Raw genomic sequence first — 27,171 nt, forward strand, 5'->3', positions numbered from 1 at the left:
TGTGTCTGGCTTATTTCACTTAACATAATCTCTCAAGGTCCATCTGTGTTCGTAGCATGTATCAGAAGGTTTTGTTTTTTTTTCCTTTTTAAGGCTGAATAATATTTCATTATATGTATATACCATATTTTGTTTATCTATCCAATCATTTTCTATAGACACTTGGGTTGTTTCTAGATATTATGAATAATGCTTCTATGTACTTAGGTGTACGAATATCTGTTTGAATCTCTGTTATTTCTCTTTGGGTATATACCCAGAACTGAATTGCTGGATCAAAAGTTAATATATCCTATATAATAAAGGTTAATATGCAAATAGACTAAATGGTGGAACAACCGAACAACTGGTCACTATGACGTGTGCTGACCACCAGGGGGCATGCGAGGAACATGGTGGGCGTCAGCCATGGCAGAATGGTGGAGCAGGTGAGCGGTGGCACCAGACTAAGACGGAGTGCTGGTCGTGGTAATCGGGGCGAGCCTATGGTGGTTACTGAAAATTCTTTGCTCCCACGCTGCGGTCCCACCTGGTCCTCTCACTTGCTACCAGCGCCGGCCCCGCTTGCACCTGCTGCCGGTGCCACCTCTTGCACCCACTGCCGGCTCTCAGCGCTGGCCCTGCTATCTCGCTGCTGATTGCCCCTCAGGGCTTCTCCACCTCTCCCTGCTCCTGAGGGGCAATCGGGGCCAGCAGCCACCTCTCATACCCGCTGCCGGTGCCGGCCCTGCTTGTACCCACTGCTGGCACTGGCCCCACTCACACCCACAGCCAGCACTGGAGCTGCCACTTGCACCCGCTGCCAGCGCCTGGCACTGATGACGATCGCTCAGCATCGTCAGCAGGTGCAAGTGGTGGCTGCCGGCCCTATCACCCCTGAGGGCTTTGCCACCTCCCTCTGCTCCTGAGGGGTGATCGGGGCAGCAGCCACGGCTCACACCTGCTGCTGGTGCTGGCCCCAATTACTCTGTGCCGTCAGTGGGTGCAAGCAGGGCCGGTGCTGTCTGCGTGTGGGAGCGGTGGCTGCCTGCAGAAAGGGGATTGGGGGCCATGGTGGGAGGGACTGAGACCCGCCCCTGTGCCTACTGCAGCCTCGAGACCCGCAGTTTCTTTCAAGGTGCACGAATTCGTGCACTGGGCCCCTAGTATATTTATAAATGTATTTGAGGAAGCACCATAGTTTTCTATAGCAGCTACACCATTTTACATTCCCACCAACAGTGCACAGAATTTCCAATTCTTGCATACCCTCGCCAACACTTGTTATTTTCTGTGTTGTTATTGTTGATAATTGCCATCCCAATGGGTGTGAGGTGTTAATGATTCAGATTTTCTTTCATGATTTTCACATCTTTCTTGAGATAATTTGGGGTGAAACATTCTGAGAGATATATAATAACTTTTAGACCATATGCTATTGGAAAGAATAGCAATGAAGAATGCCTATATAAAAATCTGAGAATCTTGAAACATGACAGATACAAGCATTACATTATATGAAGTTAAATCCTGGACAATTTTGTTCAGCTTGTTAAAATGTGTCATCAACAAAAAAGCCATGATATGTAGTCAATTAGGGAATGAACTGCTTTATTTATATAAATTATGTTTTTATAATATAAATATATGTTGAACACTAGTGTCAAGAAATTCAATAGTCATTTTTGTCTCTAGGGAGTTACTAACGACACTTTTTGAAACTTATTTTGTACTAGGTACTGGGCAAAATGTTTTACATGATTTATCATATGGCATTTTCAACTCTCTTAGAAAGATATTATAACAGATGAGAACATTTTGCTTCAGAGAGATTTAGTAACCTGCTTAAAATTTGCAATTGGCAAGCAATAGAACCAAAGTCAAAACCCAGTTCTTTTTTTAATTTTTATTTTAGAGCCTGCCCTCTGTATTCCAAATAGATATTCATGCAACTTAATTCCTTACCTGAATGTTAGAGTACTTAAGAGTATCAGTGCTTCTTTGCTCTATAAAATATATGTGGCATATATACATGCTAATAATTGTGCTAATGTCACTAAAAATTAGAATGGATTAATATAAAAAGCATTAAATTAAAAACCCTACCTTGAAGTTAAAATTAGGACTTATCAAATATATTACTAACCTCTAATATATATGTATAGAAATAATTTGAAATACCAACTTGACTATTTAAATGTCTTCTCAAAATGTCTTGGAGAGAGTTATTGCTTTATTAAATGCTAATCATCAGTCAATTTAAGTACTTTGTTTTAATAAATCATGCAGTTTGTGGGCTTTTGATAAGAAAAATTTTTGGACAATTACAACTGCAATTGACTAAACACCATGCTAGAAGATTTGACAAAGATTATTATTGATCCAAATTGGTCAAAAGGATTTTCAGAGTGTAAATCCTTATTTCTTCATTTTTAGTGTGGTTAATTGATTTAACTTTTCTCTTGTAATCACAATGAAAATCCTGCCTGAATATTTACATATCAACACAGCTTTTAAAGTCCTGTTTACTCATAGATATTAAATAGAATTTTGTACTCTAAATTTTATAACAGAAGCATTTCTGAAGACATAGAAAATAAACATATTTTTTAACACTAAAATTATGTCTTTTAAATAGCATTGCCAAATATAGATTCATAATGAAGGTTAGGGTGTTAAACAACTTGTTAGAACAAATGGTTTATTGTAAACTTGTTTAGTCTCTATGTTAAATATCTACATTTTTAAAAAGTTTTATATCATAGTCAAATATATCTAAAAATAGTGAGAAATTTGATAAAATAAGAGTTTATATTTGAAATGAAATTAGCACTGATGATTGGGTTAAAAGTCACAATTTCATATTTTGCTATTTATTTTATTTATTTCTTTTAATTTTAATTTTTTAAAATTCTTTACTATTTTTCCATTTAAATATAGAAATATATAAGAGTTCTTGGTAATTCCTTTACAAACTTTTATTACTTTTCCAGCATCTATGTGGATACTGGTTACTGGCAAATAATAGGTGCCCAATAAGTAGCTATTGAATAAATGGAGATCTTTGCAGAATCTTCCTGTCTCTGATCTTTCTTTTTGGTGCTATTATAGCATTACTTTATAATGTTATCTCCCTGCTCTACAATGTGATTATATAAATGATTCCTTGCTCAGAATAGTATAAATTGCTAATCCAACCCTTTAGACTTAAATTACCTTTATAGTAATATAAGTTTTTAAAACATCCAATAAAGTTAAGATGTAATGTGTGGCTTCTCCATTAGGAGCCCACTTTCAAGTTTCCAAAAGGGTTCAGTTTCAACGAAAAGCACCTTTATCTATTGATTACATAATGTGGAGATTCTGTTTTAACAATTCACTTAAAGAAGATATTTAATCTAAACTATAAGAAATAGACTCTTGTTTGCAGTCCTTTTTAAATCTGGCTATATTGTCAGGTTTTTTTGTTTGTTTGTTTGTTTGTTTTAGAATAATCTTTATCTCCTGTCTGTAGACTGAATGTATTGACCAGCTTTAATTTTCTTGATTATCATTAAAATTTCTAATTGTAAAATAATTCATGGATTACATGTTGACATAAAAGTACTTTTTATTAAACATCGTATTATTTATCTCTTTAAAATCATTACATTCTACTATTTCCAGTATGACTTTAAATGAGTACTTTTAAATTTTATTCTTGAAACATTTAGTTTTTCCATTGGTACTTTCTTATTGGTTGTTTTTCCCATATTCATCTTGACATTTTTACCTGGGTTAAATAGCAAGTTCAGCTGTATTTATGGATTTTTTGTGTGGACTCACTTTTTGCTATAGATTCTACTTTATCTTATAAAAGTTCTCAGCATTAACATTTGGGTTTATTGCAGTTCTCTTCAGCATACACATACATGCACACACAAATACCCATGCATTTTAAATTGTAGTATACTCTAAACAAAGTTTTATGTTCTTTTTAACTTTATGTTTGGCATCATCATAACTTTATGATGGAAATGTATTATTATTTTATTTTCCACATGGAAAAATGAGGCGCAGAAAGGATATGAAACTTTCTAAAGTGGCAGGGGCCATTTAATATTACACACTGCATTTGTCCCTCAACCAACATACTTGCACATCTAATGGAAAATTGCAAATCTTAGAGCTTAAAATAGAAGTCCTGATGATTTACCTCTCCCAAAATGGAAGTTCTCAGTAATAGTACCACTCTTAATCCAGTTGTCAGACAAAACAATGAAAAGAAACAAAAACCTTGGAAATTATCCTTGATTATTGTTTCTCTGCATGCCCCTTATCCAAGTTCTGCAAACTGAACCTACAAAATATATCCCGAATCTGACACTATTACCTGCACCACTACCACTTAATCTAAGACACCATTATCTCTCACCAGGCTACAGAAGAGTCCCTGACTAGTCTCTCTGTTTTACATTCCTCTTTATGGCCTCCTCACCAAACAGCAGCCATAGCAATCTTTTAAAAATATATATTGAATCTCACACCCTCTCCGCTCAAAATCCTCCAATGGCTTCCTAACATGCACAGACGAAATCCGTCCTCCTTGCTACGTGCTGTACAGCCTGCATGGCCTGGCCCTTGTGTGCTTCTCCAACAGTGTAGCTGCTACTATTTCATTCTAGACATTGACCTTCTTGGGATGAATCGAGTTTGTTCTTGCATCAGGCTGTTTACACTTACTATTCCCTCTACCTTAAATGCTCCTTCCCAAGATCTTGACATATCATTCCTCATGTAAGTGAGGTCTCTGCTCACATGTCACCTCAGAAATTCCTTTCTTGGTCACCATCTATTTTAGAAACTTCTACCTAAAATTGCACTATTTATTCATTTACCTTGTTTGTTGCAATGGGAGACCTGGAAAGTGTTTAACAACTGGCTCACCAGAGGGTAAAACAAAACAAAATACCCTGATTTGTAGTGTTAGCCAGTTTTCAGGGTGTCAATATTCCCATAAGGGCTGATTTTAAGTTACCAACATGATGTCATTCAAAACAGAATTGGGAAGAGATACACCCAGTTGGCTTTTTGAAAGCCAAGGCAAGCTGGTTCCAGCACACCACTGGTGTATTGCCTATTTTTCTAAAATATAATCCCCATGAGAGAGCCACTTTCTTATCTTCACTGTTGTATTTCAACACCTAGTTTAAAGACTGGCAAAATAAATAATGCATTGCTCAATCATATTTGTAGAATAAATGAATCAGTGAACTAACCAATATATTACTCAGTGGGATTTAAATATATATACAGAAGTGCAGAATATTAGAATCTGTATTAGGAATGATGGAAAACACAAAGGTAAGAGTAGTACTAGCAAGCAAATTTGACCAAAGGTATAACTGTCCTTCCCACCCTTCTTAATCCTGGAGCTGCCCCAGTCCCTATATAAATATTCCCTTTTAAACCTTCCTAAAAAGATTATTAAGAATGTGGACATTTAAATGTATTTTGCTCCTGTTTCAATAATTTCATGTATGCTCAGGCTGCAAAAATTGATCTGAAGTTAGTCTAGTGTGCTGTGTACTTTAAGCATTTGATGCATGTCTAAATTATTAATGTCAAGAATATCTACAATTTAAATTATTCCTTTTTTGGTTTGCATTATAATAATAAAGTTTATGACCTAGACACAAAAAGGACTAAATCAAGAATTTGAAAAGTCATGCTGCCATTCTGCATTTCTATCTATGATGATCCTCGATAGTATATTATGCTGAACAGGCAAAAACTCGAATGTCTCTTCCATACAAAATATATGTTAAATGTGTTTTCAACAAGTGTCTATACTTACCATCTTCTGTTTATGGTCACTATTTGTGATACCATTCTATACTGATTGCAGATAGGAAGCCTGGGGTAAGAAGAAGTTGAACCTCCATCTTTCATACCTTTTATAATGCTTTGCCAGAAGCTACAGTTATCTAACAACAATACACAGTTTGTTTGTTTATATATTTATTTTTAATACTCACCCAAGGATATATTTTTATTGATTTTAGATAGACAGAGGGAGAGAGAGAAAGAGAGAGAGAGAGAGAGAGAGAGAGAGAAAGAGAGAGAGAGAGAGAGATGAGAAACATCAATTTGTTGCCTCCCATATGCGCCCCACTGGGGATCAAACCAGTAACCTAGGTATGTGCCCTGACCTGGAATCAAACCCACAACCCTTTGGTGTACGGGATGATGCCCCAGCCAACTGAGCCACCTGGCCAGCACCCACAATATATTTAGATTGAACAGAATCTTGGCTTCCAAATGAAGCACTTCGATAGAGTGTTGTTTATGGTGTTCCTTTCTACAATATCCCTCAACATTACTTATAGTCAAATTGCATGGGTGTTTTGCTGCCATCCAGTCTCTGCTGTTTAGATGGATTCAGTGTAGAATGCCATATTTTACTATTGATGACTATGCAGCATTACTACTAGATGTTGAGTAATTGTAGCCAAACAACTTTTATGGATTATTATGTTTTATGCCGTGGGTATCACAAAGGAGATAGTGCTTGATACCATATTGCTGAAGTACTACTTCTCTTTCCTAAAAATATATTGTCCTTTAAATTTGAAATTTAGACATTGTAATTAAATGTTCTATTGGATAGTGATTTCAGAATCAGAATTCAATGAGAACATATTGTCATTCTTTAAATGGAAAGGTGTGTGAGATTTTTCTAGTCAAGGCTTTTATATAAATTAATTATGTTAGAGACTGATAGAATGCTCATTGTAGGACACTTGGTAATACAGAAAGTATCCAATATAATTTGCTATTTTTCCAGATAGTTATAACTGTGACTTTTTGTGATGTTCATAACCTGTTTAATAGAAAGAATTTCAATATTAGAAATTGTTCTATGTAACTTTTAAAGTTGTTTTTTTCCCTCCTACAGCCTGAGTCCTAGTGTTATTAGCCTTGATTTTTCTCTAGTGGTGAGGGTTAAAAAACAAACAAACAAACAAACAAAAAACAAGATTTTTTTTTTATTCATGGACAACCAATTAGTCCTACATGGAGAACTTTGGAAAGTCCGGGACCAGTCAGACCCACTCACAGGGCACTTGTTTGTGAAGGCCACATAGAGGGGACAGAGACACTAAAGTGTTCTGTGTGCGCTGCAGATCCTTCTGGGGCTTCCAAAATCTAGATCTTGGACCCTCATAAATCATTTGACTTGACATCACCAAAATTATATTATGACTTGGTGGGTTTCTAGCAAAAAGAACCAGGAGAAATCTAGGCAGACTACCAAGAGGGAAGAATTTACAGGGTGGTTATTGTAAGAACTTTATCACATCTCCTCTTAAAATAGTAGCCTTTCAAAATAGTCATCATAACTAGTTGGCACTCGATCCTTAGGAAGTGTTTATATAGTTATATGAGTGTTGTCTACTATTCTTATTTTTAAATTGTAGCCAGAATGACATCAGGTTCTGAAACTTACTCATTGTTCATTTCATTTACACTCCTCACACTTCACTGGCAAGTGAGGTCACCTCTTTAAAATGTAGGGTAAAGGCCAGCTTGACAAACCTTGGCACAATGCTCTCTTTTGCAAATGTTCATTTCAGAGGGAGAATATGTGATTTCGACATTTTTGGGATTGTTATCTCGGAAGAATTTCCCCTCTGTCTATGTATGATGAGGCATGTGTCACCTGTACTTATTAATGTTGTATGGTGGTTAGGTAGGTTCACCCTTTAGGCACCTGTAGAACACCTCATGGAGATAGATTGACTCAGTAAAGAAGCAATAGACATGAGTCTACAGGAGCTAAGCTGGGTGTTGAGGACAGATCATTGTGGATGTCACTTATTCACAGGGTTGCCAGGAGTCAGAACCAACTCTTTGGGGCACAGAACATGCATAGAAATCACCTTGAGGTTTCTTAAGTCATTCCAGAGTTGGCATTCTATTTTTGATCACCTATTCAATTAAATTTTAAAAAATTAATTGAGAATCTATTATGTGTTAAGACATTAAAAGATGTTTATAGAGTATTCTATAGTTTCTACTGCTAGCAACTTATAACTAAGTTGATGGTAAAACAGGAAAAATTGCTTCTTTACAAAGCAAAATTAAATTGTCATAGAGATGTTCAGTTGTTAGTTTTCAATGTAAAATGGTTAGGTTAGAAATTAAGATGTGTGAAATAACTTTATAAAGAAATTTGTTGAAATATTCATAGACACAAAAGGTACTATTATGCAAAAAGCAAAATTAGACAAAACTGGATCTTATAATCTTGCTCTCTAATTCACTAGTCATGTGAAGTGGAACAAGGTACCTTGTGTATTATATTCCATTGTAGCCACAACAGATTACCACAAATTTAGTGGCTTAGAAAAACACAAATTTGTTATCTTACAGTTTAATAGGTTAGAATTCTGACATGAGCCTTACTGGGCTAAAATTCAGGTGTGGACATGGTTGTATTCCCTCTGGAGGCTATAGAATTCATTTCCTTGATTTTTCTAGCTTCTACAGGCTGCCTTTATTCCTTGCCTCATAGCCCCCCTTCAAAGCCAAACATGTACTTCTCATGTTCCATCTCTCTGACATTCTCTTTTGCTGCCCTCTTCTATGTTTAAGGATGTCTCTGTTTACATTGGGCCCACTGGCATCATCCAGCATTATCTTCCTAACTCTAGGTCTTTACCTAAATCATATCTGCAGTCCCCTTTGCCATAAAAGGTAACATATTCACAGGTTCCAAGGATTAAGATCTGGTCTTAATCTTAGAGGGGCCATTATTCTTTCTGCCACACCTACCCTCTTTCCTTTCAATTTTCTAATCAGTTCCTACTTCTGTCATAGTTTTTGTTAGCAGAAATAAACTTCCTAATGCTGAACTGCCTGGTTAAAACTAGGCACTACATAAAATGCGTCTTTCCCTATGGAAAAGATTACCAGGAAATAAAACATTGAATACACCAGAGCAGGACTTGGGGAGGAATTCAGATAGTGAATACTCCTGCTGCTTTCACACCTTCCTCTGCCATTGTTTACTTTCCATTTTAGGCAAAAGCTGTATTAAGAAAACATGTTTTTCTTTTTTTTAGAAAAATCCCTGAATTATAAATAATAAAATTTTTCAAAGGTAATTAGTTTCAGAAAAGGGGGGAGCAGCATAGTCAAAGGCTGTAGAGACTTCAAAGGAGATGGAGATGGATGTAAAAATATGAATTTTCCAGCCATGTTGCTTGTAATTCTGAAAGCAATTAGGGTGGTGTGTGGTGTGTGGGCTATAGGGGTGGTAAAGTAATAAACAATAGTGGGTACAAACTGTTTTTAAGAATGTCCCTAGAGAAGGACAAGAAAGTGGGACAATATATAAACATGGAAATAGCTGATGCTATTTCATTTGTAGTAGCTAAAATTGAATAAATGTTAAGTGACTCTAATCTGTTGAAAGAATTCATGAACCAAGATCACAAAGTTTCATTCTGTCTTTGATTTGCTATTCTACACTGTTAACATTATATGTCTGACTCTTCCCATCACCACAAATCTTTGCTATTATTCCCCAAATGCTTTGAACTAGAGTGATTCATTCATGTCTGCAATGTCATAAATTGGAGAGCGTGTAGGTTCTTACCCTGGTAACTATAGAAGCACAAAAACAAAGGCAATGCCAGGCATTTCTCCAGGGTGAATACATTTCACAAGGCAAGCTTTAAACTGTCACATTTCTGATTGTCTGTGATTCACACCAATATTGTGCTCTGTGATGGCTTCATTGAAAGGATTGTCATGTTCTATGGGGGACTCAGCCTACCTGCTCATTTACCAGTAGCTGGTGTGAAAGCCGTGCTGTGCCAATGGCTTGTTCACAGAAGGCAGGCCAATCTTTTGAACCGTAGATTGTTTCAAATGAGAGAGAAATAGGTGAGGCGAGAATAGATGTCAAGGGCAATGCTAAAGAGAAGGAAAATGCTTGTCTGAGTTTTACCTGCAGCTAACATTGTTAAAAATGATAGCCGCTTAATGAAGCATGGAGGGCTAAATGCATTAATAAGCTCAGGGAGGACCTTATTCATACCAATTTGGATTCTATTCACTTGTATTACTAGTTTTCTTAAGACTGGACTAAAATTTTGATACCTTCTGGGCCAGCAATGCCCTTAAGATTTTATAGTTAATTTGAAAGAATTATTGAGACCTATTTCTTCAGCTCAGAATGCAGTGTGGTCACAGTATTAAGCAGATTAAACCATTTATCAAGATAGTAAAGAAAAGGCATTACATGTTTTTAAGAGCAAGCACTAAATTACCAGTAGTGGTAAAATCATTATATCAAAGAGATTTATTTGTTTACTGGTATTTAAATGAGATGTATTAGTGATCCCTTTATTCTGATTATGAAAATTTCACAATATACATATGGTATAGATAGAGAGTACTATATATTCAATTGTACCCAATGTCCACCTGTACAAATTAACTCATGAACCTTCTTGTATTGATTCTACACTTATCCATACCTCCAGATAGTTTGCAAGCAAATTCCATATATACTCCTTTTTCTTTAAATATTTCAGTGTGTATCTCTGAAGGATATGGCTCTTCTGTAAACAAAATCATTGTCACACCTAAAAATTAATACTATTACTACTACTTCTTTAGTACACAGAAAATATTCAAATTCATCCCATGTACTTCTAAATTGTTTCATAGTTTTGCAAATACCGTATTTTAATGGTTGATTGAATCAGGCTGCTCCTGAAGTCATATATTGCATTTATTTGATATAGCTCTTAAATCGCTCTTAATATATAATCTCATTACTTATTACTTTCTTGCAATTTGTTTTTTGAAGAAACCCTATTGTTTGTCCAATAGAGCTTTTCACATGCTGAATTTTATATCCCTGTGGTGTATCCTCTACTACTGTATTTTGTGTAAATGATAGTTTCATTTAAGAGACTTGCTCTGATTTGGCACAACTACTTTATAGATGATGCTATGTGGCTCCGTTATCCTGAAGAAAATGTCCAGGTGTCTCTCTTTTGGAGATGTTAGTGGCCACAGGACCATCATTTGAGAGGTCCCCTTCATTGCAAACAGTAGCAACCTATAGAACCACAATTTTCTCCATATTGCTTTTTGTATTTAACAATAGAACCCTCCGCTCATTTCTCTTTCATCTCTTTCAGATTTCCTTGGCTATTCTTGCTTATTAATTCTTCCAAATCAACTTTATAATCAACTTGTCCAGCTCTAGGGGGAAATAAACTAATATTTTTAATGGAAAATGAAATTGCTTTATATCTATATATTAACTTAGGAGAGCTGAAAATTAATGTTATTTTTCAGAAATAGAAGTTGAGATTTTTTTCTTGTAGAGTAAGGTAGAGAAATCCTTCAAATACTTTCTCATGAGTAGTTAGGCAATGATTAAAACACTTGAAAAAATAATTTCACCAAATAATTGAACATTTTATCTTCCAAGGATTATCATTAGTCATCCAGTTAGATTATTGTTTCTTAGAAATTCTGGAGTGGTAGAGTAATTCATTTTCAAATGTATAAACTTCACATGAGTTTAATGTGAGCATAAAAAAATCTGTTTTAATTGAGGCCAGAGTGTTTCTGTTTCTCTGGCAACATGAGAATCACTTACCCTAAAGTGAAATATCTCATTTGCTTACCTGCAACTTATTAAGTTCACACTCAGCAATTATAGTATACACTTGGGGAGAGGGTGGAGAATAAATGGACCACACGTTATACCTGGGTGACAAATACAGATCATTTCAGTATGTGACAGGTCTCATGTCAAAACTGAAGCAGATCAAGTTAATAAATAAATTCTGGAAGAAACTGTATTTCTGGATTCTCCATTACATTATTCTATGTTTTTTGAAGTAAGTGTAGATTTACAAAGGGCCATGAAACTCATCCAGAAAGTAATAATTAGATGTATTTCCACGTTATTTTTTTAAATTTAGATTCTCATTTAAATACTTGTTATTTTGGAGTTTGATATAAACTTAGCTTCCCAAATAGTATTATTAAAATCTGTACAATGATCTCTTCAAAGAATTTTTAATATTATAATGAGCCATTTGGAATTATAATAAGCCCTTTAAGATTATAATGAGCCATTGCTCAGAAATGTTTGCTGGGAGAAAGAGCTTGCCTACATTCAGCCCACTTCTCAGCCCTGCTTCTGGTCAGACCTGCTGCTGTGAGGTCCTACTGGACTTCCCCCCAGGCAATGGCTACTTTGAGTACTTGTTAGGCCATGAACACTGTTCTTCCTTATTAGCCAACTCCCATGGACCTTCTAGAAAAATGCTGAACTCTCCTCATCCTCTTCTCTTTGTTAGTGGCTTCTGCTTTATTTCTTTATTCTCTCTTTCGAAGTCTCAGGTAAAAGAGCAGATAATCTGAATTACATCCATCAACTCAAACACACAGGTATACACACATTTCTATAAAGCTTCCCTGATTATTCCAATGGATACTGGGCTTGAAAACTACAATTTCTAGGATCCTTTCTGGTTCTGATAGTGTATAACTCTCTTTACTTTCCCAAAGCTAATTTACCCTTATGGATAAATATGAGAATTTGATAAATGTACTTTTAGAACTAGGAATATAGATGAGTTTTCAAAGTATATTAGAGATGGCATGACAGCACATGGAAATGTTAAAATTCATATTATGGGCAAGAACAGGTGCTAGAATATTGCCAATCCTCTTTCAAAATGAAGCAGTTTAGTTATGTGGACTTGATATAGAAAATTCACAGCAGCCAACCATGTGGAGAAGGAGGCAGAGCTCAACAGTGGGCAGAATTAGATGGTCACATACTCTTTAAGAGATTAGGAAAGAAGAAATAGAAGAGATAATTCAAGTCTTATGTGAAGGATGAAGTGTCATTTTCCATAGAGAGTGGCCTTCATCAATATTCTCATGGCTTTTTTGGGAGATCAGCCTATAGGAAACGGATTCCATGGCTTTGTTACATCATTAAGGAGTCTTGCTTTGGCCTGGCTCTCTTAATTGTGTGCCAGTGACACTCAAAAGCCTCAGTAAAATCTCTAATCACCATCTTTTTTGGTAACATTTTTTCTAAATCTGCAATTCTTCTAAGGACAAAGAAATTAAGATAAAGTGGGATCCTTAGAGTCACAGCAGAGGATATTTTTTTTAAATCTAGATCCAACAACACATGTGAGGGAAATTGGTTCTGGGTATCAGAACCAATTGGTTATAGGTGAGCTAAGATACTCAGCCCCTGGGCAGCAGACTGGCCAAAGCCTCTAGGATGCTCACTTAGGGCTGTGAGGTCTCCTCCTTTTACCCCAGCTCTCTGCCAATATTTCACACTGTGCCATGATGTAAGAAACATTGGAAAGCATCACTCTATATGATGGTCATTGTATGTAACTAGCTACTTTGGGACTCAAGGATTCTTTAGAAAGACTCTGTTCTCCAATTCCACCCTAAAAGAGATTAGGTTGTTAATGTACTGCCTAGTATAGCAGGGACATCTAATTCAGTCCTGTATCAGTGAAGTAATTACATAATATTTTGTTAGGTGACATACGAATGGATTATGAAATAGAAAATTCACTTGGTTATGTATAAAATGTCAAACTTATTTCCAAAGTTATTTTGGATTTTTTTCTTCATGCGTCAGGTTTGTAAAAAGTGCCTTCCAACAGAGAAATACTTGGGAATTATAGGTTGATAACTAAGGTCCATCAAACCTAGCTGTTACAGTTTTGTACTTCTCATAATGAGGTGTTTTTTTTTCTTTCCTCGTTGCACCCCATACTGATTAGGGTTTTATTCATCTGGAAATATGACTTTACAACTACTGATTTTGAAGAGTTTTTATGCTGAAAACAGAAGGCATAGTTATATAAAAGTAGCATAGGTACCTAAAGAGAATTATTCTATTAGGGTCATTAAAATTGGAGTACTTAGAAAATCACTGTTAAAATTTTCACAGCCATTCTCTGACTCCTTCAAAGAATACTTCTATTCATTGTGATTTTCAATAATGCTGTCTACCACATTTTTAAAAGTTTATTCAAAATAATACATGCCAATTAGTTTAATTAATTTTGCATGGAATGTGAAAGAATCCATAGAAAATAAATGAAAGAGGGATATTGTTTTGAAGTAGGCCTCTTCTAATATTCTCTAAGGCAGTGGTTGCTTTTTCATGTCACTTAATGCTGACCATTATATTGAATTACAGAAGGAGTCTGTGGGGTTTCTAGTATGACTTTATTTCATGGATTTTATCTATTATTCCGGAGCCTACACAGAAATTCCTAAGTCATATATATTTCCACATTGTAACTCAAGAGAATTTGGCCTCTTATACTGGCTTGCTGACCTGCTTTCTAAACAAAATTCTTTTGCCATAACCTCAGTGTATCTTTATTTCTCTTATTGCGTACATATGACCTCTAATTATGCTTTGCTATATTTTTACTTTAAAAAAATATCTACAATTTATTTTTCTATAAGGAAAGATACTAATATGAAATATTTATGTAGATTCTATTTTTCCAGAGAACACACAGTGTTTTGTATTCATTATCTCAGTATCTCTTCCAGGGTTTTGACTTTGGAAAAGACACATTTGGATAAAACAAAGGATAAAAGAGTTTAATTTTCTCGCTTCACAGAAGCATAATAGGACGAACACTATATATGTCCTATTTTCCACAAGTGACAAAACAGGCTAGTGCTGACTGGGATTGAATCTCAAACACACACACACACATAAAAATAGGTGTTATGCTAATAGAAGTAAGAAGAAGCCTATTACAGTGACTTTGATTATTCAATTAAATCTAATAAATATTGAGTACCCACAGTATCAAACAAATTATAATAAGGATTGTAGCATCTATGCCCTTTAGGAGCCCTTTAGTTATTTTTTATTCTTTATCATTTTAGTAATGTTGTCACAAATACTGCCAGAAATTAGGACCAGAGTGTTTTATATTTATAATAGAGACATCTCTCTGTGTTCTGTCCGATTAATCAATAGGTATGTTCTTCAGTGAATTTCTTTATAAAGAAATGTCATGTGAATGAGTTGTTGAATATGGAATGTCTAAAATATTTCCTTATGAATAACACCTTAAAAATGCAGAAATAGCAAATATTTTGGATAATGGCTAATGACGTATTTTCCATATTAGTCCTATTCTTATCTTTTTTCTGATATTTATTTGCTTTTATTTTCCTTTATTTTTAAATTAATGTTATTAAGAGCTAATAGGTTTATGTTAATAAATAAATACAGCAGGATATTGGATGAAGAATAAAAGCTCTTCTCCTTCTCTCTTTGACTCCTTATTCTCAAACTCCATAGGTAACAACCTTAATATATCAGGTATATCTTTCCCCAAAAGTCTAAGTGCATTTAAGTACTTATCTGCACAAACATAGGTATGTGTATCTATCTGCAATTATATTTATCTGTATACCTTGTAAATATAGATTCATAATATTTCCCACTTGGAGTGATATTTAATAAAACAGAACAGACCTAGCTGGTTTGGCTCAGTGGATAGAGCGTCAGCCTGTGGACTGTAGGGTCCCAGATTCCATTCCAGCCAAGGACACATGCTCAGGTTGTGGGCTTGATCCCCAGTAAGGGGCGTGCAAGAGGCAGCCAATCAATGATTCTCTCTCATCATTGATGTTTCTCTCTTTCCCTCTCCCTTCCTCTCTGAGATCAATAAAAAAATATATATATATATATATTAAAAAATTTTTTAAAACAGAACAAAGTACAGACCAATCAGAAGAGCTGTCTTGGCTGATTTTTGCTATGCTGAGGTTAACCAGCTGGTCTCAGGGGACACGAGGCATTTGGGAGGCTTGGGCTGCAGCAATTCACCAGCAAGTACAGAAATATTTCAGTATGTTTGCCACTGGTTTTTTGACAACTGTGCCTAGAAAGCAAGCAAATACCAGCCTCCTTTCAATCATTTGATAACTGGTGGTTTTTTCCTCACTACACATAAGTGTTCCCACCTTCTAGTAAAGATCTCAAAAGACCTCAGACCATTTCAAAAGACCTGCATCAGACCCACTCCTATTGCACCTCTGTACCAACCTTTCATATTTTTAAATTCAGTCCCTTAGAGTTTACCATAAAGACTGTTTATGTATTCATTAAAGTCTCATGTCAAAACTGAAGCAGATCAAGTTTATTTCTAGAACATTTCTTGCAGAATTTCCTCTGCAGCCCAGCGGAACCTTTAATCACATTAGCGGGTCTGCCTTCCCAGTTGTACCTTTCCAGTGGCCTCAGTCGCTCAAAGCTTAGAGCTGTTAAGCTTCCCATATCTCCGAGCATAAACATATATTGTTGCTTTATTAGTAGTATATTTTTCATATGTCTCATTATTACAATATTACCAACCCATGGATTAGTTTGGATGTATCTTTCTACCCAAAGCATTGCACATAAATGTGACTCAATGTTTGCACATGATTCTTTTCGACTTTGGGACTGCACTGGTGAGTGCACACATATGCACTCGCACAAAACATCCAAGGTATTTTTTTTTTACATCTTCAAATTTGATGTAGATTTGAAAATAGAGGATTGCCACATTCCCCTCTATTGTCACTCTGATGCCCCTTTATTTTTACACATTTATCTCTAGTACAGAAGGTACAGAAACCTTTCATTTGATCTGTTCCAGTTTCAATCAATCATCTGCTGTGCTAGAATTTCTTTTCCATTATTTTCTATTTGGGGTTGTAGAGGAAGTGACATTTAGTGAATAATTTACTGCCAAGTCCTTTGCCAGGTATTTTGCATATATTATCTCATTTAATCCAAATTGCCTCTCAGTTGTATACTTATTATTGATCCTAATTTGCAGAACAGGAAGCTCAGAGCTAGAAAAGTAAAATAATCTGCCCAAGGTCACATATATGCTGAAACCACAACTTGATTACAGGACTATGCCTCCAAAGCTCTGTGTTGGTTTTACTGTCCCACGCTAACTGTATCTAAGGGGTACTTTTGGAGGATTAGGTAATATAAATAAGCATATCTTTTAAACTATCAAGCACTATCATTCACACATGGAATTTCTAACTCATACTTTATACTCGATAACACAGTAAGATGAGTAAATTGGTAGGTAATGAATGCTTTGGGTGATCATGATTATAATGGAGCTTTAACAATCGGGTGACATGATGCCAGTGAGTTCTGAGAGAGCTAAAATCCGAGCTTCATTCATTTCTTTGAAAGGCATGGCTGTCAAAATGAAACATCCCATCTTCACAAGAAGGTATTAAATATGAACAGGTAACAGTAATATCATTTCACAGAACATAAAGGGTTATAGAATAAAATCTGAAATAAAATCCACTGTAGCATTAAGTCTCCTATTTGATATATAAAATGTGAGAATACTTTGGAATTCAGTTACACACTGTTGTTGTCACCCTTCCCCAGGTGTTCCAGATTGCGTATGTGATTGTGAAAGCAGCCAACTCCCCTCGGCCTGGAAACTGGATCTTGGAACGCTCACTCGATGATGTTGAATACAAGCCCTGGCAGTATCATGCAGTGACGGATACGGAGTGCCTGACCCTCTACAATATTTACCCCCGCACTGGACCGCCATCATACTCCAAAGACGACGAGGTCATCTGCACCTCATTTTATTCCAAGATACACCCCTTAGAAAATGGAGAGGTAAGATGAGAAAACACCATAACTATATGTAAGATGGCCAAACAGGCTTGTCAGGAAGACTTGAATATATCAGTAATTAATGTCAGGGGTATTTTAAAATAGGATTTCACAGAAGTACATTAAATGAGTTATTAAATAAAAAGGAAAAACCCAGGGTGATTAGAATTTTAACTACCTTCATCTAGTACATATCTCCCATCTCCAATAAAGATCAGAGAGGAGGAAATGGGTTTAAGTTGGAAAGTCAATGATTGATTTTACATATAAAAAGACTTTTCTTACAATGAGGATTGCTAATGCTTAAAGAAGGATTGAGACCTTAGCAGTGGTTCTCAACCTTCCTAATGCCGGGACCCTTTAATACAGTTCCTCATGTTGTGGTGACCCTCAATTTCCTTGTTACAAATTGAATATAATTAAAGCATAGTGATTAATCACAAAAACAATATGTAATTATATATGTGTTTTCCGATGGTCTTAGGCGACCGCTGTGAAAGGGTCGTTCGACCCCCAAAGCGGTCGCGACCCATAGGTTGAGAATCGCTGCCTTAAAGGAAGTCTTAGTTCTGTGTATACTCTGGTCTGAAGATGGGGACAAAAGAGGTGAATTTGGAAAGAAGTAAAATTCACACAAATGACCTAAAAAAAGGAAATTTTTTTATGGGTTTTTTGTTTTGTTTTGTTTTGTTTTTGCTGTCACCACATAGGGCTACGGTGGGTTTCTTTTCTTTGGTCAGGCTTTGCTTATCACATATTTAAATATGCTGAATTCAAAAGCATTCTACTTCTCTGTGGCATCTTTTATCCTGTGGTTAAGATTCTTGATTTATTCATTGGATTTAAGCCACAGATTCAAATCATGGCTTTACCTGTTACCAGCTGTGTGATTTTGAGCCATCTCTGTGCCTCAGTTTTGTCTCCTATAAATTAGGAATGGCAATAATAGTTCTTACTTTATATAATTGTCAAAAGATTGAATGAATTATATTTAAAGCATTAGAGTAGTGCTGGCATATACACTAAGTGCTCTGTAAGCATTAATTATTTTTGTTGTTACTGAAATAATAACTATTGTGTAGTTACTATTATTATTGTTATTATTATTATTTTCCTCTCAAATACCCAAACCTTAGCTAAGTTGTAGGGCGCGCCTATAGGGTTAAGCCTGGGACTGACCTGTTGACAAAGCCACAAACTAGTCCCAGCTTAGAGGGCACAGCCCTCTTAGCATAATTAGGCTTGACCTTATGACACTCCCTAGATCAGGGGTCCTCAAACTAAGGCCCGCAGGCCACATGCAAATACAAATATTGTATTTGTCCCGTTTTGTTTTTTTACTTCAAAATAAGATATGTGTAGTGTGCATAGGAATTTGCTCATAATTTTTTTTTAAACTATAGTCCGGCCCTCCAACGGTCTGAGGGACAGTGAACTGGCCCTTTGTTTAAAAAGTTTGAGGACCCCTGCCCTAGATCCTTCCTAGGTAGCTAATAATGGGCTGTAGGTGCAGCAAGTGCTGCCAAAACAAGTGAAACTCACAAGAACATTGTACCACTACCTTGTTTACCTCTGACTATAAAATAATGGCTCAACTTGCCTCTGAATCTCTCTTTGTGGCCTCAGCCAGGCACAGGAAGATCCACCTACCCAGCTTACTCTCTTTGTCATTTCTCCATCCTTTCGCCGCCCTCACTCAGGCTTTCGAACCCTTGGCTGAGCTGGCTCGGCACACTAAGTGACTTCGACTCTCATTATATTTCCCTAACTTATCTCCCTTCGGTATATGTGGCCTGGCTCCTTTTGTCCTACTTGCTATGTACATCTCTGTTGATATTCATGTCTGGTATTCTCTCCGCAGTAAGCCATATACCTGAAGCTAGTATCAGTTTTATATTCACACTATCAGAAAACCCATATTCATATTCTCACCGATGTTATTGTTACTGGAGAATCAAACTCCCCGGTCACTCTCTGGCTTGGTACCTTCTCTGCCCTCCACCCCACATCAATAAATGGTTCTAGGGACCAATAAATGTTCATTGTGTAGAGATGCCAGAAGGTGTTTTGAGGCAGTACCCTAGACCCTAGTCAACTAGGGATTATTCCTTTCAGTGTCTTTGGATTATCACTAGACTGCTAAACTAAGCATTCATGGTTGCCATAGTAATTTTTGCTGCAGAGAGACCTTTAAGTTATTTACATATGATTTCCTCTCCTTCTTCCCACAATCCCTCCCATTCTCTTTGACTGCCACTCAAATAGAACCTAGATTCACTTTGATTCTGCTTCTGAAACATGGCAGGCTTATATCAACTTCCCTGGAGAACCCATCATTAATTCTTAAAGATGCCCTTTTTTCTCTAAATTTTACATAGAGCTTTGATATTATTTTGATTTCCTATGTGACAGGTTTTTATATGGAAAGTCGGGATTTTTTCTTCCTCTTTCTATCACCTGGCATTATGGTGATCCTTAGAATTGAAAATACTGGAGCATGGAGAAACAAAGCCAACACTGCATTAATAAATGTTTCTGAGATCCTTCTTTAATGTAATATTGTTAAGGGCATAGCGTGATTGCCTGTGTGAGTTTATGTGGGAATGGAAATGAGGAACTAGCATTTCTCAATTACCTGTGGAGTTGCTCCTCTACAGAGAAGCAGCAGGGTAGCACTAATTTGTATCCATTTTGAAAAGAGAGTCAGGGAAATAATTATTTGCGGTTTCAGACATCCTTTCTCTGAAAATAATTCTTGCATTGACCAACATGAGGCCAGTGAATACCAGGAACAACAGCATGAAGTGCCTCATTACAAGGAGGTTCACCTGGCATCCTCCAGAAAACAGAATGCTTAACTCCAGTTGAAATACACAGAACACTTGATATATTTTGGAATCACACACACACACACCTCAAACCCATGATTCATTTAAACTCCCTGTATTTGAAAATGCCCCTTTATAATAAAATAAAGATAAAATTAAGAGGATTTCTGTTGACCAGTTTATAGATTCCCCCCAGCAATATTGTGTCTCGAAAGTATCAATAAATCCTTGTTAAATTAATGCAGCGTTGCTGAAAAATCACGCAGGCCACAGAAACCAAAGGAGAAGGGAATCGTAAGGAGATGGCACTAGTATGTAAGACCTGCTATCTCCGTGTTGTAGAATAGGATCTACCCAAATGTACTGAACTGGAACAGAGGGTAAGCTTCTGTGGAGCGGAGAACATAGCACAAAGTTGTGGTAGAAGGCCAGAGGCACAGCTTGCTGTCTTGTAGGGTGTTCAAATATAGCTCTGCCACTTTTAACCATGGGGTGTGGACAAGTAAACTAATACATTCCCTGTATGGCAATGAAGATCAAATTAGGTCACTTATGGCAATGCGTCCTTATGGGCTATATAATATGATAGCAAATTCTCTGGTTCAATAGCTAGCATTGGCTAAGTCCACTCTTATTGCAGGATGACTGAGCTGGCTTTGCCTGAATTGAGATTTGGGGCACATGAAGTGGCAAAGCCATGCCATGGTGTTTTGTGGGGTCAACTCTAGGGGAGGCTAGGGTGACTAGACAAGACCTAAGGAATAAGCAAAGCAAAAAACCATGAGCTTGCTGATGTTTAAAGGGCCAAAAGGAACAGATGAGAGTTATGGGTTAACCCGGGGCCAGGAAGGTAATAGTAACCAAGGCTAACATTTGCTGGTATTGCACACCCGTTTTGTGGCAGGCACTACCAAAGAGTTTACAAGTATAAATTCATATCTATTAATACTTGTCTCATTTTACAGTTGAGGGAAAGAGGTCAAATAACTTGTCCAGAATTCTATAACCAGTAATTTTTGGAGCTGTTGTTTAAATCCAGTGTGTCCTCTGAACACCAGAAAGGAACAAGGACACAGCTTTCTGCTATGTCTGGGGTTTTCTGGAAAATCTGTTGGGCAACCCAACTCATCCTGTTCGTGACTTTTAAAATCAAGTCTGAAATCCTGAGCAAACATCCCATGATGGAATATAGCAGGTCATGCAAGATTTGAAGGTCTTTTATCATTTCCCCTCGCCCCCAACATTATGAAAGTAGGGACACAGCCTTTCAGTGAAGATGCAAATCTTATGGAAATGAAGAGGATTAGTGGGCTAACTATTGTGATTGTTATCAATAATATTGGTGAAAACCATATTGTGTACTATTTGTCTCATCAATGACAAATCATATTCCTACACTCTTTTATCTGATCATCACCAAAGTTTTGGAGGCACTTGAAGCCAAAACATTTACTTGCCTGTGGTCACATAATAGTACACATTCAAAATAAATCTCTGGTCCAGGTCCCGTTCAGATCTTCTAATGGCAAATCTTATAATCATTTCACTTCATAAACTAAATCCCTTAGGTCCAATCCTACATCTTCTAGATGTGTATTTACCACTGCTCACAAGGGCTGTTTGACACTGTGTGGATAATTAAGTGCTACCCAACATCTCTACTGAGGAAATCCTGAGGGTGTCAGTTAATCAATCTCACACAGGAAAGATAATGTCCCCATATCTTTATTGCAGAAGTATACTCGAAAATACAACAAAGGATCTTGCAGCTATTAAAATAAGCTTCTGATCTTTAGGGAAACTCTTAGAACACTAGAACTATCATCAAAAGTCCTTGAGACAGGTAACCCAGGAGTAAAATATTTATGATTATACTTTACAAGCAAACTTAAACCGATATCAGGAGCTGCTTTACTTGGTTCCCTGCTATGAAAAGAAAACTGGAGAAAAATCTACTACAAAGCATTCTAGCCTGAGGCTGTGTACTAATATGCACTGTGGCCGACCAACTGCAGCCAAATATTTTCATTGGCAGTAAATGAATGACTTTGCTGGATTCTGCTACCTGGGAACCACATAAGACATACAATTTAAATTCTAATCATGTGTAGTAAAAATCCTATGATACTCATTCTACAAAGGAGAATGCAACCCTGGCAAGATTATAAGTTGGAAAATTGCATTCCCCTTGTGTAAATTTGTTCTTAAGCTTCATTCAGTAATAAGAATTATTTATTTTCTTATTCAACAGATAAGTGCCTTCTAAAACTAAGCCTACTATTAGGTTGAGGTATATGAAATTGCCAATATTTGACAATTTCTAGTCAATAAAAATGCAGTTTCCTATGGCTTAGATTAATATATGCCAAGGCACGAATAGAAATATTTGCAGAAATTTAAACTGTTCTAAACCTAACCTCACATGTACACATTATTTTAGCAAAACTATTAAAGGGAAATCCAGTCTCTTCACTGAAACAATAATTAAAAGTATAATAGCTTATACTAGTTATTTCGTGAAGGTCTTGCTCTACCGTGTTAGTAATATTCACAAGCTAGAAAAGAGCATTTGACTGCATTTGTTTGTAATTTTCAATGATGGAGAGAATATCAAATAGTCTTGTCATATGAATAATCAGGCATTTACACCCATGTGGAAGCTGAATGTATATTGGTTCCTAGTCATAAGCTCAGGAACTGTGTAGCTCTACACGAACACTGTCCAGAACCCTTATATATGCAGCATAATCACTGGTAGATGGTAACTGGATCAGAAGCGACAGCTGCCATCTTCATGGAGGCATTTCCAGTAATTGTAAACCTGGCAGCCACTTTCAGCAACTATCCACTACTCTCTTAATTACCTTATTGAAAGGCTATTGGTGAAAATCCTTAAAGATTATGTTAAGGAAGGGGAAAAAAACTTCTTTGATGCTTTTTTAAGAAAAAAAATTATAAGCCTGTCTAGGGTGGCTCAGTGTTTGAGTGTCAAACTATGAACTAGGAAGTCATGGTTTGATTCCTGGTCAGGATACCTGCCTGGGATGCTCCCCAGTGTGGGACATGTGGGAGGCAGCTGATCATGATTCTCTCTCATCACTGATGTTTCTCTCTCTCCCTCTCCTTTCCTCTCTGAAATCAATACAAATAGAAGTAAAAATGTATAAGAATGATTTCATGTTGTTTTCCTTCTTATCTCTACATTTGTCCTTTTTATCATCAGATGAAAAACATTGTGTTCTTTTTTACAAATTTTTATGTTGCAACCATTTGTCTTATAACAAGATAAACTTTTGTGTTGAATTAGCTGCAGTAGAGCAACTCCCACATTAATCACTACTAAGCAAATGCATTGCCAAAAAGATAGGGCATCAGAAATACGGCCCAGATATAGTCTTAGTTCACTAACAAATGATTTGATATTATGAATGCATTTTATGGGTTTATATGGCCACTGAGCAGTCCTCAACATTAGCTGTATTTTTCCATTATCAAATATTGAAAGACATTACATTTTCGGGGGATACGAGATTAAATAAATCAGGGAAAACATCTTGGAGTCTTGGACAAGATGATAAAGACATACCTATCATAGAAGAGAGAGAGAGAGAGAGAGAGAGAGAATATGGTAGTGACCTGTCTTGGGAACTGCATCGTTGGCACATAGAAAATCAATGCAGGAGGGAGTGATGGGAGATAGGGTGCCTTCATAGAAATTGCTTTGACTCACCATGATTACTTCAGCTACTGCATATCTGAGTAAATTGAGTAGGGAGGCTGTTTTTATTGAGTTATAAAGCAGTTTTAGAATGAGAAAATTCAATTTTAAGCTTACACCTAGGAAAAAAATTCCAAACACCAACCTGGCAGAAACATGTCACAGAAACAGATTTTAGGGGAGCAGAATTCTTTCCCTGTACAATAATTATGATTAAGTGCTGGTTAAAATAAAATAACGGGGCTGTTTATCAGGGTAAGGCATGAGAGCATTTGCTTTTGGTTTTCTTTTGCTTTAATTTATAAAATGTATTGTTTTGTAATTTTTTTTTTCCAACCTGAGTCACTTAATACGGAGTTCACTCTTTAGCATGATGGAACTGTTACCACAGTTGCAATGTTTTAGCCCCTCATTTTTTTCCTGATGTTTTTTATCAGTCTTTCCATTGAGAGGTAAACAGTGGAGAGAAAAGCCAAAGGCAAAGCAACCTGCTTTGTCAGCACTTCCGCTGTGTTGTCCGGGTGCTATGACATAGTCTCTACTATACTAGTTAGTCCCATTAAGCATCGATGCTTGCTAACAAAGCTAAACTATTTACAGGGACTCAGTCAATGTAGGCAAACAAACAAACAAAAACACCTCTCTGTGAGTGCAGAAAGTATTTAAACTTGAACAGAAAATTGCAAGTGATGTTCTCAGGAAGCCAAATTATTAGGACAGTAGCAATATGTCCTAATTTGGAGGAACTGGTGTCTTGGCAACATAATGTGTTTACACTTATCTTCTTACCCAAAGAACCACTCTTAACACATTGCGTACCACATAGAAATCTCTAAGACATACGCCAGGGACCGAATGTTTTTGGGCACACTGCACGTTATTTAAATCATCATAATGCACTTTAGGTGTTGTTTTTCAATAATTATAACATTTTTATTTACAAAAACAATTAAACAATTAAAGTTCCTAGTACTTTTTTAATGTATGGTACTGCGTAAAACATTTTCCTCTATGAAGAGGGACCAAACAAAATTTACATAAGTATCTAGATTCGCTCCTTTTTCCATGGGCGTGAAAAACGAGAACACTCGTGAGCGGTCCTTAACAGATGGCGCTTGAAACATGAGAAAACTCCTGAGCGGTATGAAATGTGTTAACATTAGCCAAGGCTCAAGAGTGTCTCAGAGGCGCCCCAGGAAGGGGAGTTTAGGATGTGCATCGCGCTCAGCCCCGCCCTAATTAAGGCCCCGAATTAGGGCCGAGAGAAGAGATGGTTCAGGGCATTTTATTCCTATCCCTGGAAAAGTAGCACAACTGGTGTCTAACTTTCCCTTCTGCAAAATAGCACAGGTAATTTTTACCTAAAGAGGAAACAAAGGAAGAATATGAAGAACTGATGTCATTATTTCTGATAACATTAAAATTTGTTTTAAAATATTAAACAGTATCTCCAGGTGTGTTAGTCAATTTCTCTCTCTCTCTCTCTCTCTCTCTCTCTCTCTCTCTCTCTCTCTCTCCTATAAAGCATTAGGTCAATTCAAGTGATATTGAAAGATATAAAATAATTAGGTCAACAGCAATCCGTAAAATATATGCCAAATGGAACAATATTTTGATATTCTGGCCTGGAATGAGGATTTGGAGTTATTTTGAAAAATAACGTCACCATAACTCTGTCCAGAACTCACAGCTGCAGAAAGAGAAGTAAACAAGTGATTCTGTTAGAAGACTGCAAGGTTAAAGAACAACCCAAGACTCAAACCTTAATGAGATTTGTGCTAGTTCCCAGTGATATGATTATAGCTCATACAATTCCCCGAAGGAAAACTACAAAAGGATGTTTCTAGGGCTAGGAATACAAATACCTTTTGCTCGTTTGTTTGTTTGTAAATCAGAAAACAAGAATGAAGATTAGGTAAAATGTATTTCCTATATTTGCTTTTAAAATTATTTGTATATTTTATATGCAGTCATTTAACATGAAATCTTTACCCACTGTCTTCACATAGAATATTACATAGTTGAAAGATGCTGCTGTTTCCTGGGCATTGCTAAAGGCTCTTGAATTCCATGAGTTACTGGATTTTGCATTCCCCTACTCCTCATTTTACATCACACAGACATAAGTATAAGATCTTCCACACCTACAGCCAAATCAGATCACTCTTGCCTGGGACTTAGCTAGTTTGACCATCCTAATCAAGGAACCAGCTAGCTTTCAAATTTGTGACAGGAAGGTAGCTCCTTAGAGTTTGCTAGTGTTTGCATGTGTCATTCATTTATGTGCTAGAGCTATGCCAACCTCCCAGGAAAATGAAGGACAAAAAGGTAATCAATTATTTTGAATGCAAATTTAAACATTCACATAAGAATATTAATAGGCAAAATATATTTGTATGACAATAATCATTATTTTGTATATCTCATCTTTTGGGGGACCTAAGAGATTCCTACTTTCTCAGTCTAAAAATAACACATAAGCAGAATGCTCCATGGGCCCCAGAATATTATCCTTCAGACAGTGCATTAGTTACTCAAGTCAGGAAACACTTAATTTTGCAATCCTATGCCATTAATAGGAGAGGACTTTCTAAAAAGCTGAGAAATAATCAGTCTCTGGTAACTTAGCACAAAACCAAATTGGTGTCTCCACTTGGGTTTCTCTTTTGAAATTATTTTCCAGTTTTGTTTTCTTTTGCGTCTGGCATTCTGGATGATCATTTTGTAGCATATGGATAATTTTATGTTAACATCTGGAATTGAGATTTTAAAAAATTTGCCTGATGCATATAGAATACTTCTGTAAGACTTGTATTTTTCCCAGCTGCTGTTTATTCATTTCAAAGAGACATGGTTAAGTGAGTGTAACAACCTCTAAAATTCCTGAGGAAACACAAAGC

General features: G+C 36.4%; 1 protein-coding gene across 4 annotated transcripts in view; it reads left to right on the forward strand.

Annotated features, from left to right (window-relative positions):
* The window catches only part of LAMA2 (laminin, alpha 2), a 476,871-nt gene that overhangs the window by 124,563 nt on the left and 325,137 nt on the right, over positions 1-27,171 (forward strand). For all 4 annotated transcript variants that reach the window (XM_014533789.1, XM_005858976.2, XM_014533790.1 and 1 more), the window contains exon 4: positions 17,486-17,728. In XM_014533789.1, coding sequence (XP_014389275.1) covers positions 17,486-17,728 — 243 coding nt within the window. The remainder of the gene's footprint in view (positions 1-17,485; positions 17,729-27,171) is intronic.

This window comes from Myotis brandtii, unplaced genomic scaffold (assembly GCF_000412655.1).
Source record: "Myotis brandtii unplaced genomic scaffold, ASM41265v1 scaffold123, whole genome shotgun sequence".
In the NCBI taxonomy this organism is placed as follows: Eukaryota; Metazoa; Chordata; class Mammalia; order Chiroptera; family Vespertilionidae; genus Myotis; species Myotis brandtii.